The 15,919-nt window shown below is 42.1% G+C and overlaps 1 protein-coding gene across 2 annotated transcripts in view; it reads right to left on the bottom strand.

The window, feature by feature from the left end:
* The window catches only part of Epsti1 (epithelial stromal interaction 1), a 97,971-nt gene extending 82,889 nt beyond the window's left edge, over window positions 1–15,082 (bottom strand). The window contains exon 1 of one of the 2 annotated variants that reach the window (NM_001044257.1): window positions 14,812–15,082. In NM_001044257.1, the coding sequence (NP_001037722.1) occupies window positions 14,812–14,990 (179 nt within the window). In that variant the 5' untranslated portion in view covers window positions 14,991–15,082. The remainder of the gene's footprint in view (window positions 1–14,811) is intronic. The other variant, XM_087586419.1, reaches the window with a different exon arrangement.
* Window positions 15,083–15,919: the final 837 nt, after the last annotated feature.

Raw genomic sequence — 15,919 nt, 5'->3', positions numbered from 1 at the left:
TATCATCTAACCCATACCATGTTTTTCTCTTAAACTCTAAAAACCTTGCCTTCGAGCTTCCTTTTGAGTCCTTTTCTAATTTCGTTTATTAACGAGACTAAGGAGCACAAAAGTGAACCTCAGTTTCCCCAGCGATTGCTTTTTTTATAGTTCAAGGAAACTTTCATCTGAGACACAATTAGCAACGGGGAGAACATCTGGGGGAAGAAAGGCACCCAGTAGTTACATGGGACTCCATGTTGGTTCTGTTTTAAGGTCTTCAGTGTGGAGATGCTAAGCTACTTATTTTCACTGTCTGCATTTTGTGTACAGGTGTTTTGTTTGCATGTATGCTTGTAGACTGTGTATGTGCAGTTCCCGAAAAGACCAGAAGGGGGAGTCAGATGAGCGGCCACTTAGGTACAGGTTCCTGGGGAAGAGCACCAGTGCCCTTAACCACTGCGGCATCTCTCCAGACCATGAGGCCTATCATCTTTAACCAATATAACTCAAGGTTTTCAAGGCACTTTAAGTTGTTAGAGTTCCTTTTCAGTCTAAGTTCTCAAGCCAAAAACCAAACAAGATAGTGCTGGCTTGATCACCCTTGACCCCCGTGGCGTTCAATGAGCCCTGATCCAGCATCCATACTCTGGTGTGGATGGGCTCACAGAAATTATTTCAACAGTATCCCCACCCCCACCCCCATCCTGGCTTCTGTTGGAAAGGAGAAGGAGAATGTGCTAGATAAAGAAAAGCAAGAGCCCAGGACTTTCTGTGAATAGAAAGCCTCTGTGCACATTAGAAAAATACACATACGCAGGCACATAAATTCACGGCCTAGGCATCTGTGTCTTGATAAGATATGGCCAGTTTACACAGACTAGAAAAGCACACCCTACCAGAGATTCATGGTTTGATACATAGTTTATGCCCATATTACTAATTTAACTGAGGCAAGATAGGCAGCTGGAATGCACAGTTACACAGTGTGGAAAAGAAATGTTACGTGGCTTCACTTAAAAGCATATGCAACAAACACTATACATATAGAAAAATGGAAAGCTATCGAGAACAATTAACACTAAAGATACGAAGAATATCCATAAAAAAAAAAAAAAAAACTACAGAGAACCGCCCTTTTTGAGATTGGGACCAGGTGATGGGTAAATTTATAAAATGTATAAAATTGCTTCCTCAGGAAAAATTAGAAGAAATTTGTGTTTTCAGACTTTGCGTCAGGTGTGAGATGTTGATGTGACTGTTACAAGCTAATAAACTAGCCTGTGGCTACTTCCTGGACACTGGCAGAAGCCTGGAGGCTCCGGGTCAGAGACAGAAGGCTTCGCTCCTCTGAACACAGCCCACAGCATGGCCAGCAGCTATTGAATTCGCACCACCTCGGACGCCAGGTTCCGATGAGGGCAGGCAGTGCGCCGGCTGCGGAGCACCCGGCATGTTTGCTTGAAACTAAGAAATTTAATAGTTAGGTTTTTCTTTGTTGTATGAATCAGGGTCTCAGGATGCAGCTCAGCCTGACCCTGGCCTCTCCACTCTGCGGCTACAGCTTCTGCAGAGCTCAGGTGTCAGGTATATGACATCATGCCCAACTAACCGTACCATTATTACCGTGGGTGGTAAGCAGTCTGGTCGCCATCTTGGAAAGAGTATGCACATGTCCCAAGGTTCCAGTTAGGCATCCCTAGAAGCCGCTAGCTTAGCTGACCAAAGGAGCGTATGAGTAAACTCTCAGGTCCTCGGGATGCTGGTGAACACTTCAGCCTCGGACTTCAACACTAGCTAAGAAAGATAGTAAGATTTCCCCCTCAAAACAATGACAGAAATACAGAAAATAAGAATCTAAAGTAAAAGTTTAAAGAGAGCAAGCTGCTGGGCAAAGGCTGCCTTCTAAAGATTAAGTCAGCAGAGCAGACCAGCAGCTGCCCCCAGCTGCCTACAGCTTTTACCCGTCAAATAGGCCATGCCATTTCTCCGTTTGATTTTCACCCAACTAAACTAAGACTCCTTACATGTTACCTCTAGCACATAAAACCAGAATCCTCACAGCTAGTGACATATATCTCAGTCCATGCAAAGGGTACCTGAGTGAAATTCTTACTTTTAGTTTTTAAAGTCATATACAAGGCAATGTAGAAAGTAGCATTTAAAAGTTACTCAAACCCCACTTCTCAGAGATTACAGTTACGTTTTATTTGGCTGAAATTCTATTCAGTCTATGCTCTCTCCTTTTTGTTCCTTTCATGTGAGGCAAAAATCTCATTGTGTCCCAGCCCAGCTTCATACTTACCTAGCCATTCAGGCTGGTCTCAAACCCACCACCCTCTTCCTGCCTCAAATTCCCAAGTACTAGGATTACAGGTGTGTATCAGCACACCCAGATGTGCTCTCTACACAGCTGGAAATCATATTTAAAGTACAATTTTGATCTTATTTTCCATTTTAAATGGCCTCTCTGTTAAGCAGAGAACATTTATAAACATTTCATGCTTAATACTCAAATGGCTCCATAGCATGTCCTAATACCCTCAGGCTATTTCATTTCTCTCAAACATTCCCTCTTATCAAAAGTCCTGTAGTTTGTACCAAACGAAGGTTTGCACAGAGCAGTGTCTAGCAGACCCTAACCGACCTCTACAATAATCACTCGGGCTCAAGAACTTGACCCCATTTAGAGTTCCTTCCATGGATCGGCTCCCTCACTCAAATTTCCAAAGAGCCACAGACGCGTCGCGCTAGATCATATGATCAGTCTTCATCCTTCCACCTCATTCTCCCGTTTTCAAACTACAAGAGATGCTGGCCCCTCCCCTGGTGGCATCTTCACTTCCTCCTATCAGAGTGCCTGCCTAAAGGCTATAAGCTTATAGCTAATTGCTGCCGCATGGCTGACTGGGGCGTTGACATATTGGTACTGAGAAGACTTTAACTGGAGATGGGATGGTTAAGCTTTGGATTGCATTTCCCTTCCTGAAAGGGTTGGGGTTACAGCTGATGCTCGAATGGATCAACAGTCCGCTTGCCCTCTAACTACAAAGCTACCACATTACTGTTGACGTAGAACCAATCCTCCTGGGTCCAGCCTCAAACCACTACTCCCTAACTAACAACTTTGAGCAAACTACTTCGTTGCTCCATTTTTTTTTCCATTTTAAAAATGGGAACGATTATCCACTTCATAGGTAGAAAATGCTTCAGATAATTTCAGGGTCCAAAAAAGATGGCCGAGCAGGTAAAAACATGTTTGCCACATAAGACTACCTGCGTTTGGTTCCTATAATCCAAGTGGAAAAAGAAAACTACCAAAAGTATTCCTGACCTCCGAACACACGCCACGGTACAACAATAGTAAATTTAATTTAAGAAAAATAATATTGGAAAGTAACAGAAGCTGGAGACAGACTAGGTTGTTACTAGGTTGTGGCTAGGTTGTTACAACTGTTCTCTCCTCTTGCTAAGGATCTGAGTTCGGTTCTCAGCACCCACATGCCATGGCTCCCAACTGCCTGTAACTGCAGCTCCGGGAGATCTGGTGTCCTCTTCTGTCTTTCACGGGTGCCCACACACATGTGGTATACATACATGCACACATACACATATATAAAAATTTTAAAGTTAAAAAAGAGCAGCACTGTTCTACCATAATTGCGAAGTTTTTGTACCAGCCTCAGTTTGCTGCCTTCAGGCATATCTTGTAGGAAAAACCTAAACAAAACTTTTTTAGAATGCCCATGTGAAGGGTCTGTTTTGCAGACAGAATCATTGATATATATGATAAATACGATGGCTGTTTTCAGTACTAGACCTTCACCCATCACTAGTCCATCTCCTTCTCATGCTGTGAATTAATCCCTTTCTGTATCTTTTTTTCATAGACATGGTTTATCTAAATTCTTTTCATTCCCCTGCTTCTGGTTCTTCACTCTAATATCTATGCCACAGTTTCTCGGTTCTTTTCCATGTGTCCCAGAAGGACTAAGACCCGTTGCATGATACAAAATGGTGTATGAGGAAAATACCTTTAAAGATTAGTAAATGGTGTTACCGTGCAAGCGGCAACATGGTCCTGAGCCCAGGCTCCGCTCCTTAATTTATTGAAATAAAATAGACCTATAATAAACTGCAAAGCCGTGAGTACATAGCTCTGTGAAAAATCTTCCTTTAAGTCCTCTGGGTTCCAAAGAGAAAAGGGAAAAAGCAGCAGAGAAACAAAACAAGCTTTAGGATGTGCTCTTCCTCAATTTTTTATTTGGAAATCCTAATAAGCCTTGAGCTGGGGTGGGTACTCAATTCAGGGGTAAAATGTTTGTCCAGGATATACTGGGCCCGGGTTCCATCCCCACAGTGCACATAAACAGATAAGGCCACGTCAATAAGACAGCGACCATCACTCTCTGCTTGTAGTCATCAGTTCTGAATGCCTTACACAGTTACTTCTCTCTCCAAACCACGTGGTATAGAATCCCTAAACACTCTAGCATGTGCCTCCGGGGAGTGGGGGAGACATTATCCTACTCAAATGTAAAAGCATCACCATACCCAAGGAATTCACCTAATTATGTTCACATTTCAATTCTTTTCATTAATTCCTGTTTTCACCTTATCCTGGAGTCAGTCACAAACAGTTTGCAGACTGTTAATCTAGGACAATTTCCTTGAAGTCTGAGCATATTGCCTTATAGAATGTCTCATGGTCTAGAGGAAGTGGTGATTATTATGAAAAGGATTAATACCAGTGCTTGAGAGGCAGAGGCGGGAGGATTCTGAGTTCAAAGACAGCCTGAACTATATAAAACCGTATTTCAAAAAAAAGGCAAAAAAATTAAAAAGAAAAAGGATTCATCACCATCACTTAACAGTGGAACTAAAGGGCACAATTGGTCTGCCTTCCTTCCTTCCTTCCTTCCTTCCTTCCTTCCTTCCTTCCTTTCTTTTCAAGATGTCTTCCTACTGATGTTGTCCAAACTGAACTTTAACTAATGATCCCCCTGCCTCAGTGTTTTAAATGCTAAGATATGTGCCACGACACCTTGCCCTACCCCTTGGATTTTAATGATGGAAAATATCTTGAATTTTTCTACATTACTTTAATAGATTGTTTTTTAATCTTCACATCTGGAGGGAAAACTACAAACATTACAGAACACAGGGGCTGTCATGGCTGATTTTCTGATAAAGAACAAACCTTCTGAAGCAGTCTGTTCCTTTGGATTACTTTTTTCTCCCAAGCTTTTGTCTCAGATTCAAATACATTCTGAATAGACGCAATTAACCTTAACAATATCCATAACCTCACGGCACTCTCCTGACTGAAGTGAGTCACCTTACTGTGTAATTGAGCTAAGTTTCATTTTTTTCTCATTTCTGTAACACTTCTACTGATTATTATAGGTATTATGCGTTCTTTGGGCTCTCATCATCCTGTTGATTTATTGTTTCACTGTTGCAGCTGTCAAAGGCTTTTTGAAAAATGTCCATACATTTTTGATGATACTGTATTCGAACAAAAAAATCGCTCCCCGAGACTTGGCAGATCACAAATGCATACCACATCAAGGAACAGGGGCTAGCACAAAAAAAACAAAGTTTAAAATTCATTCTAACAGGACTGTAATTTATACCCTCCTCTATACACAGGAAGGTAAATTTGATCTTGTCAAACTAAAAACTAAAATGTCTTTCTTTCCATCCACTCTAACAAACTCCTGTGCACTGAGCTGAGATTCTCAGACTGCAGGTGGTAACCCACTAATGCTTTACGAAATCATGCAATGATTTTATTTTTAATGGACTAGAATAGAAAATGGAGACTGGAGTGATTACTTAATGGGTAAGAGCAGTTACTCTGCCATCATGAGGACAGACCTTTGTTCAAATCCCCAACACATATGTAAAAAGCTAGGCATAGCTGCCCTGTATGTTTGTGATCCTAGTACTGAGGAGACAGAGATGGGCAAGTCCAGAGAGCTCATTGGCTACCTTGCCTAGGCAAAAAAATAATAAGAATAAGAATAAGAATAAAATTAATTTTAAAAATGTGAACTTGTAATTCAGTGAGAGACCCTACCTCAGATAGGAGTGATAGAGAAACACACCCAATGTCCTCTACTCTGGCTACCTCATGTATATACATGCACGTGCAAACTCACATGTATGTATCACACACACACACAAAAGAATAGAAAATGTCAGTGCATCACACGTAGTGAGAATTATTTTGTGAAATTTCTTTTCTGTTGTATATATCTTCATACATGCTGATGAAGTGGAAGTGTGGTTTCTTTAAAAACTTGGTTGGGTCCAGTGATATTTCCCTGGAAGCTATCTTGTAAGAGGCCATGAGATGTACTACTGAAACAGACACTTGAAAGTGCACATGATGTTTAGAAAGAACATAAATAGAACCCCACAGACAGAGAAAGGTCGCTCTTGCATTGCAACACCATGAAACACTTTTCTGTCCTTCACTGGTGTTTCCTGGTCTTCATTTGTCTTGAGTTTGTAGAGAGCAACAAGCCAAAGAATTTGTGGTATTATGGCTGGTTCTGGCCACTTCCACTGCCTTGTGCTGATTTGGTGGAGCCTTGCAGTTTCTGTTGGATTGTGCCAATTGAAGTTTAGTGTTTGCTATTGGACTGGATGCTGGTATCCTCACAATGAAGAGTAGAATTGCCCTGAAGAATTACTTCTAAGCAGTCTACAACCCCCTTGTCCTATAAATCTTCTTCCTCCTCTACCTCTGCTCAGTGGGCTGGAAGGGAGGTTGAAGCATTTAAGAACCCTAAATAAAGTGGGTTGGGAAAAATCTAAGCTTGCATACATGATCTAGGTCATAGCATCAAACAAATCGTTCAATGTAGGCTTCGATCAAAAATCACCATGTACTTGAGGTTGCTTAGAGACAATGACAATAAGCTACTCTAACAGGAGGTGACAAATCTGTATAGCATCTGTAGAAAACACCACAGAAAAGGAGATTCTCTCTCTCTCTCTCTCTCTCTCTCTCTCTCTCTCTCTCACACACACACACACACACACACACACACACACACACACACACACACTTATCTAAGTCATTTAAAAAGTAACTTAGAAATGGTGATAGGATTCAGGGCACATTTTTCCAAAGTATTGGCACCTTGGCATTTCTTTCCCCACCCCTAAAAACAGACCACGATGGACTTCTGTAACATGAAGAAGCTAAGTGAAAAGGCCTCTTTTGTTTAGTGGATTATTAGTTCCTAACCTTTTCCAACCAATCACATAGCTGCAAACTCTTCATCCTTTCTCAAATGTATGGATAAAAAATAAGGTGTGTGATTATCTACAAAATGTCTTTTACAGGGACATGCTTTGGGCACTTGGTGTCCAGCTTGTGGCAGTATTTTAATTTTTATTTTAGATGTTTAATTTTCATTTTATGGGCATGTTGCCTTTATATAAGTATGTGCACCACATGAATGTCTGATGCCCTTGGAGGTCAGAAGAGGATATGAGATCCCTTGGAACTGTTGTAACTGATGGTTATAAGCCATGATGTAGATACTGATGATAACTGAAGCCAGGTCCTCTCCAAGGGGAACAAGTGCCCTAGACTGCTGTGCCATCTCTCTACCCACTTGTGACACTGTTTTTAAAGTGTGTAAAGTCTTTAAGAGATGAGGCCTGACTGGTAGCAATAGGGTTCTTGTGGCAAACCTTTGAAAATTATGGATACTTCTGTTCTGATTCCAGTTTTGCTGTTGTTTTTTGTTTGTTTGTTTTTTTGTTTTGGTTTTTGTCCTCTCTGCAGTCACATTGTCACAAGCCTTCATCATAAACTCCACCTACCATGAAATTGTCCCACCATGAGGAACTGTACCTTTTGAAACTAGGAGCCAAGGTTAATCCTTCCTCCCTTAAGTTGCTTTGGTCAAGCAATTTTCATGATAAGGAGAAAAGTTACACACACACACACACACACACACACACACACACACATATACATATATATATATATATATATATTTCCCTTTATCTTTGTGTTATCATTTCTAAAGGCTCCTGTGTCAAACATAACTTACTAAATACTTTTTTCTCTTGTTAATCTGACTTTTGTAGAGATGTCTCTACCATGAACCAAGGCTGAGGTGGCTAAAGAAATTGTTTCTCCCTGAAAAGCTGTGAGCACCACATTACTGCTTCTTTGACCTACTGAATTTTCCTTAATGTGGACACAAAACAATAAATAAACAGGTAGTTTTGAGGTTACTTCCTCCCCTGGCCCCTTAGTAGCTTCTACCTTGGTAGAAACTCCTAGGTTTGAGTTCTAGCTACTGAGTAAGAAGAGCAATGGAAACTTGGGAAATTCATTTATTCTTCCAAGACTTACTTTCCTCATCTGTCAGGTGGTAAAGTATTTATTTTGAGGATAAAATTCAATAATGTTCATGTCTCTAAATGCATAGTTTGTCATGTGAAGTACTTTTTTTCCAATTTGTTTTGTTTTCCTGGTGATATTGGCTTGGCCTTAGGGCTTCACATATACTAGAAGAGTCCCACTGACTTGTAGGGGTAGAGGACTTTTCTAGTACACATGGACAACCCAGCTGATTGCTCTCTTGGTGCTTCTCTTTTCTGTTTTTGCAATTATTTTGAGGGGTACTCCACTTATTTGAGGCTATAGCTAATCCGCATTGTGCTACTATAATATTACAATGCTCGAGCACATTTATCATTCCAAGGGTAAGCTGTGTAAGCAGAGCTCAACTAATTAGTTTGCTATTAGACTCTGGTAGTAGTTGAGGTATCTACCAGCTCGTTGAACTGCATTGTTGTCATTAAGAGTTAAATACTATTATGTTACAAACTTTCTAACTGCTTATGGGCCTTGTCTAGGAGTTGAGTTAAATAATCCCCTAAAGAATAACCATCCATACTGAGCCATTGGGAAGATTGCTCATTAAGACAATCGTTGAGCTCTTCCAGGGTAGTATTATTTCATAACGTTAATAGAAACTTCTGCACTATCCAGTTCTCCATCTCCAGGAAGAATAAGCCCAATGCTTTCATGCCATTTAGTATTTACTGGCAAAAAAACTTATTCTCTTTTAATCATAGGGAGACAGGAAATTGAAATCTGGAGCACTGTAGTGGAGAGGAAATAGTAAATTGGTTTTTATAGGCTCTAATAACTACCAATGTGTTGCTTGAAAGCTGGGGGCAGTGGAGCATGCCTGTAATCTAGCTGAGGCAAAGTGATCACATGTTCAAAGCCAGTGTGGGCTACATAATGAGTTCAGGGTATTGTAGGCTACCTGGAAAGATTCTGTCTCTAAAAGCCAGAACAAGCAAGCAAACAAGGAAAAAATAAGAAAAGAAACATGAGAGAGAGAGAGAGAGAGAGAGAGAGAGAGAGAGAAAACTTCAAATTTTGTTGTTTATTTTCTGCCACTGTGACAGGATAACATGACAAAAATAACTCAAGAAAGAAAGTATTAGTGTTAGTTACATTTCTATTGTCATGACAAAACACCACAACCAAGGCAATATATAAAAGCAAACATTTGAGAATCTCAGGGCAGAGATGAGTAAAGTCCCAGACCTCCATGGCAGGGCAGGGAGCGTGGCAGCAGGCAGGCAGGTGCAGCACTGAAGCAGTAGCTGAGAGCTACTATGAGGTAGCAACCATGAGGCAAGGCAGAGGCTAACTGAAATAGTATGGAACTTTTATACCACAAAGCCCACCCATAGTGATACACCTCCTCCAATAAGGCCACACCTCCCTATCCTTTCCAAACAGTTCCATAGACTGGAAATAAGCATTCAAACATAGGAATCTATGAGGGCCATTTTCATTCAAACCACCACAGTTTTATTTCAGCTCCCAGTTCAAGAGTGAAGTCCATTACAGCAGGGAATTCAAGGCAGTGAGGACAGTGGATATCATTGCATTCAGTCAGGAAGAAAAGGTAGTGAATACTGACTGGACTCAACTACCTTCCTCCTCTTTATGCAACCCTCTACCCAAGGCCAGAGTATGATGCTGCCCTCCTTTAGGGTGAGTCTTCACTCCTCAATTAACCTAATCAAAATAATTATCCACAGGCATGCCCAGAGGCTAATCTAATCTGAATAATCCTCCCCAGGTCTAACTGCAGGCTTGTCTCTTAAATAATTTCAAGTCCTGTCAAGTTGGCAATCTCATCATCACAACCTACAAAGCAAACACATACACACACACAGCTCATTCTCCTGTAGGTCTCAGTGTGTGTAAATATCCTATCTTAGGAAATACTTTCCTGCCCTGGAAACCAGTTCAGACACTGGCTTTCCTTTATAGCACACATAAAGATTTATTTGTGTAATTATTACAGAAGTATCTGTCCCATCAAATAGATTTAAAAAATCTTATGAAGTTTGCTAAGTAGATAATTGTTCCAGTATTTTAAAAATATCCAGGGCTAGAGACCCTGCGTGACTGTCGGGTTGTTAGTATGTGTGATTTTACTGTGTTAACACAGTAAGTGCTTCATAAGTATCTGCTGTTACTGCTACTCAACCTTCAAATCTCTTTAGTACTCCATATACAGCAGGCCACAAATGTGTTGTGGTAAGCCAAATTTGGGTATAAATTATATTAAAGTTAACTGCTGTAGGGTAAAATTCTACGTGATAGGTCCATTTTCAGAATGTCTTTTTACTTTTCCTTAAACAGCATCAGGTTTTTATCACGAACACAGACAAGAGCCTACGGCCCACAATTGGATATCATTAGGCTGGAAACTTGTACCTCTCAGATCCATATAGATATGGGTAAAATTTGCTTAGAAGCAGGCAGAATAATAAAAGAGAGGACAAAAGATTGCTTTGGATTACAAGTTTATACACGCCTTTGGTTTCTCTTTAAATCTGTGTGAATAGTTTATAATAGTTGGGGACAAGGTACATAGCATCACGTAAAAATAACTATCAAAACCAATATGAAAATGCTTGCAATAACTGAAATCCAAATGCAGTTGGGAAAAAAAAGTCACCCTACCTGGCAGTCTGTCACAGAGTAAGAATCACTGATTTTAAAGAATTTCATAGATTTTTTTTTTTACTTGTTGTCTTAGTTACTTTTCTATTGCTCTAATAAAGACCATGACCAAAAGGAATGTGAGGAGTGTGGGGAACAGCAGCTATTTTAATGATATTTCCTTGTCATAGTCCATCATCAAAGGACATGGTGGGCAGGAGTTCTAGGAAGGAACATGGAGTCGGGAAACTGAAGCAAAAGGCCCCATGGCTTGCCCAGCCTCTTCTCTTATAGCATGCAAAACCACCAGCCCAGGGGTGACAGCACCCACAGTGGCCTGGTCCTTCCCACATTGAACATCAATCAAGAAATTGTGCCACAGGCTTGCCCACAGGCCAACCTGTTAGGGGCATTTTCTCATTTGAGGTTGCTCTTCCCAAATGACTCTATTTTCTGTCAGGTTGACACAGAACTCCCCACACATTGACTTCCTGTCAACTTTATATGCAAACACATCAATGTTACGCCAAAGCCTTTCTTCTTATCCCCAAGATGCCATTAATATCAATATCACAACATAAAACATATTCTAAACTTTAAAAGTCCCACAAGCATTACAAATTCAAGCACTTTAGACTCTAAAATGCCCAGTCTCTCTAAAATATCTAAAGTCTCTCTGAAACACCAAAGTCTCTCTACAATCCCAGTCTTTGTAAAACTCAAATGTCTCTTTAAAATTCCAAAATCTCTATAAAAGTCCAAAGTCTGTTAGATGTAGATTCCTGCGAAATAAAAGAAAAAAGAAAAATTATACAATTTCTTAGATCTAAGAAGGAAGAATCAGGGCCCAGTCACAATCAAATCAAAGCAAACCCAAAGTCCAATGGCTTCTGAGGCCCCACTCACAACCCTCCAGACTCCAAGGGTCTGGCCAGTTAGCTCCACTCTTGGACTCATCCTTCACAGCTGCTGCTGTCCTTGGCAGTCATCCTATGACACTGGCTTCTCCAAAATGCTTGGGGACCCATTGAAACTGGGCTGCACCTTCCCCAACAGCCTCTGCTGGGCTCTCTTCAGGGACCCTAACCCTGCCACCTACTACTGTGCCTTAGCCTCTCTCAACGGCCCCTTCATGACTCCAAAGTACCATATTGCCAGGTCTGGCTGCAAGTACAAGGAACAGCCTTGGCCACCTCTGGACCACAGCTTCTAGGTTGACTCTGCCAAGATGTTTCCCAGAGGATTTCACCTGTGGGATGCTGGTCTCTTTCATCACGGATGATTCTTCAGTCCCAGCAAAGCAAAGGTTTCATTTTGGTAGTTTATAATTCAAAATTTCAAATGGTCTTGCTAATGTCTTTAAAGGACTCTTAAGCTTCCCTCTGATACCTCAGAGTCAGGCTTCCTTCATCTGTGCTGCTCTCAGCATTACCTCCTAAGTGCCCACAACTATTCACTAAGCTCTGGATTCCAAAGTCCTTCCACAATCCTCCCAAAAACAGAGGGTCAGGTCTCCCATGGCAAAACTCCACGGCCTGGTACCAATTTCTGCCTTAGCTTTCTAGTGCTGTGATAAAACACCGTAACCAAAAGCAGCTCAGGAAGGAAAGGGCACATTTCATCTTACAACTCTCAAGTCATACTCTATCACCAAAGGAAGTCAGGGCAGGGGCTCAAGGCTAGAACCCAGAAGCAGAAGCTGATCAGGAACCATGAAGGAGTGCTGCTTACTTGCTTCTTCTCCTGGCTTGCTTTGCCATAGCATGCAGGACTAGGAGTGACACAACTCACAGTGAGCTGTGCCTCCCATGTTAGTCTCCAGTCAAGAAAATGCACCACAGGCTTGCCCTGGGCCAATCAGGTGGGAGTGTTTTATCAATTAAGGTTCCCTCTTTTAAAAGGACTCTAGCTTATGTCAAATTGTGTATTTTATTTGGTAAAAAGGTATTTTAAGTCCCTATGTTTTCTCGATCTGAGGGTGATAGCATCATCATCAATAGAGGGTTGTTAAATGAAGTCATGGCTGTCAGCTTCCAACATTTCCTGAATACTGGCTTAAAGGATGTGATTACGTCACTTTTAGTAATGAGAAAATGGAGGCATGTCGTAGCTAAACGTGTTATTCAGAAAGCAAGTACCCATAGAGTCAGAACTTAAACTCATCCACTAGGCACATGACTGTAATCCCCACATTAGATCCGTTGCCCAAATGAACTAAAGGAAGAAGTTTGCCCACAAATGAGGTTAAAGTGACCTTTACCACACAAATGAACTATTAAGATACTTAGCATCCTTTCTTATTTTCCATCACAAACACACACACACACACACACACACACACACACACACACACACATGCAGACGCACACAAAGCCTCTAAATTCTCTCCCCCAGGTAAGTAAGACACCTTCCTAATTTTTCGTTGTTGCTTTTACTGAGATGCTTTTTCTCTCTCCCACAAGCCCCCTTGCCTACCAGTTTAATTAAGGAAGCCACTGAGAAAGTTGGCATAATGGATAAAGATACAAGCTGAATCCAGAGTGGTCCAAACACCCAGATGTTAAACAGCCAAAAGGGAGAGCACTCTCTAATCCTGCTGACTACTACGAACTCACGTGAAGCAACTGAATTCTTTCAGGAAGTTCTCTAATGGTCTAGCAGCAAACAGTTCCTTTCTGTGGGGTTTGGTCCAGCAAGATGCTGGAGAAATGAGCATCAAATCAGAGGACAGAAAGAGACAGTGGCTTAGTGCTTACCAATGATAGAGTATACAGAGAAGTGCTTAATGTCTACATAGATTCTTCCTAATGAAAGGAGTTTTCATCATTAATTACTCATAAGTGTGAGACCAGCTTGTACACATGTGACTTGGAGTTAATGAACTTCTATTACGGCAAGATGCCAGTTCTTCCGGGAGAAATTCCACAGTCTCTGATCGATTCCCAGACCACCTGCCCCATCTAAGGGTAACTACACTGCCCTGTATTATAACCTTGGTACCTTCAGAAACTGCATGGGGGATGGAAGAAACAATAGTGCTAGTGTGTATTGGTTAGAAGGTTACATAACTTCTCCTGGGCAACCAGCATTCCTCTTTCCTGCAACAAGGAAGTCGCTGCAAAGCGGGAAACTAAAAATAAAACCGTTTGTACAGCTCTAACTCACAGGGGCAGCACTTCAAACCATGGTGCCGAGTGAAAAAAAAGAGAGCCCATTCCACCCGGTGCAAGGAGAGGGTCGCCGACACTACATAACATGCTTTCGGGAGGCCATCGTCAGTCCCTAAACTACAGCTCAGGAATGAACGACTCCTATGTGTTCCTGCTTAACCCGCCTTCCGGTCTTGAGCGTGTGCGGGCCTCACTCCTAGCTGTACGGATGGAAACTTTAAGTTAGACCATTAGAGAACTTCCAGGTAGCTTGAAGGCTATCTGGACGCTCTGCATAACGTTCCTTCTTGCTTCTGCTCTGGCATGGTGGTCCCATTTAGAGTCTCCCCCCTTTTCCCAATTAAGAAAAGCTTTCATAAAGAATAAAAAGGCCAGGTTGCATACATCTGTCTTTTAATCCTGGAGCCAGTCATAAGAATCGGTGGAGTGGGGGTGAGAACAGGCTATAAAGGGCTGCAAACTGGCAGGTGTGAGGCATAATAAATCAACTCCTAGTGATTTTAAAGAGGCAAATGATATATAACTCTTTCAAAATCCCTGTTATTAAGCCTCTGTGATTTCAAACTCCAAAGCCCAGAAAAGTACCCGGCCCCTGATTATGTTTGGAGCCAGGACTTCCTGTTTCCAAAGCAACTTGCAAATACGTACCTCCTCTGGTCACCATGCCCCTGCCTCTCCAACTTAGGGCCCTTGGGCTCTGCCACCTCCAAATTCTGTCTCTGGTTTTGCTGCAGGTCCAGCTCCCCATGCTGCCCTGCTCCAGCGTGGTCCCGAGAGCTGGAGGAAGTGCCCAAGCCTGGGCCCACCACCCTACTGCGGGGGTACATGGTCCACAGTCCGTGGGGTCCTGGCCGCAGCCTTTGAGGGATGAATGCTGGTAAGGGCTTCTAGGAGGCTCGAGGAAAGGGTTCTGAAGAACAAGGAGAGCGGTTTTAACAGCTGAGTTTCGATTTCTCTTTAACCACCGGCTGGGTTCAGGGCCCACAGAGAACTTCCTCATTCATTCTCTACCCAGGCGCCCTCTGACTTTCTAGCCTGAGCCTGCCTTCAGCAAAGCTGAAGAACTGAGCTCCCTGCGAATGAGTGGGCTCAGGGCTTCATAGCCACCGCAGAGAGCACCAAGGATCATTAAGATGAGCCTTGGGGCGGCTTCTGAGCTGGTGCAAAATAACCAGAATCCCGGAAATACTTTAGGAGCTGCTTAACGGGTGGTGTGTCCCTGATTTGAGGTCACTGTCCGAAGCTGGAGACTGGGGACATATTACCTTGAGTCCCCATAGATTAGGACAAAAACGAAAATCTGTGGAACTGAAGAAGAATCGTTCTGTTTGTTAGCTGTGACTGCTGTTTGGCTGTTAGAGGAAGTGGAAGGTGAAATCAGAAGAAAACAAAAAACCCAACAGAACTGGAGAAGCAAGCTGAGGGCAAAGCAGAGCCGATAGCCTGCTAGCCTTGCTAAGTGACTGACTAAACATTCAAAACATGACGGATTAAATGCCTGCCCTAAGCACAGCTTCCAGTGATCCAGCTACGTCGAAATGTTAAAAACAAGCAAACACCAGACTTACAAGACTAATTCTGTATGTAGGTCTTGAAATATGTTCTGGCATCCTCGGCTTGTTTAGTTTTGTTTTTAAGGTTCCAGAAAAATTCTGATGTGAGTGTGTGGCGGGGCTGGTGGTGGTGATCGGGGCGTTATGATAGGACTTCTGCTGTAAAATTATGTGGTGTGTACCCATCCAGATGATGTCCTACA

The sequence above is a fragment of the Rattus norvegicus genome, chromosome 15, assembly GCF_021556685.1.
Source record: "Rattus norvegicus strain SHRSP/BbbUtx chromosome 15, alternate assembly SHRSP_T2T, whole genome shotgun sequence".
Classification (NCBI taxonomy): Eukaryota; Metazoa; Chordata; class Mammalia; order Rodentia; family Muridae; genus Rattus; species Rattus norvegicus.
This window is presented reverse-complemented; position numbering and strand designations above follow the sequence as displayed.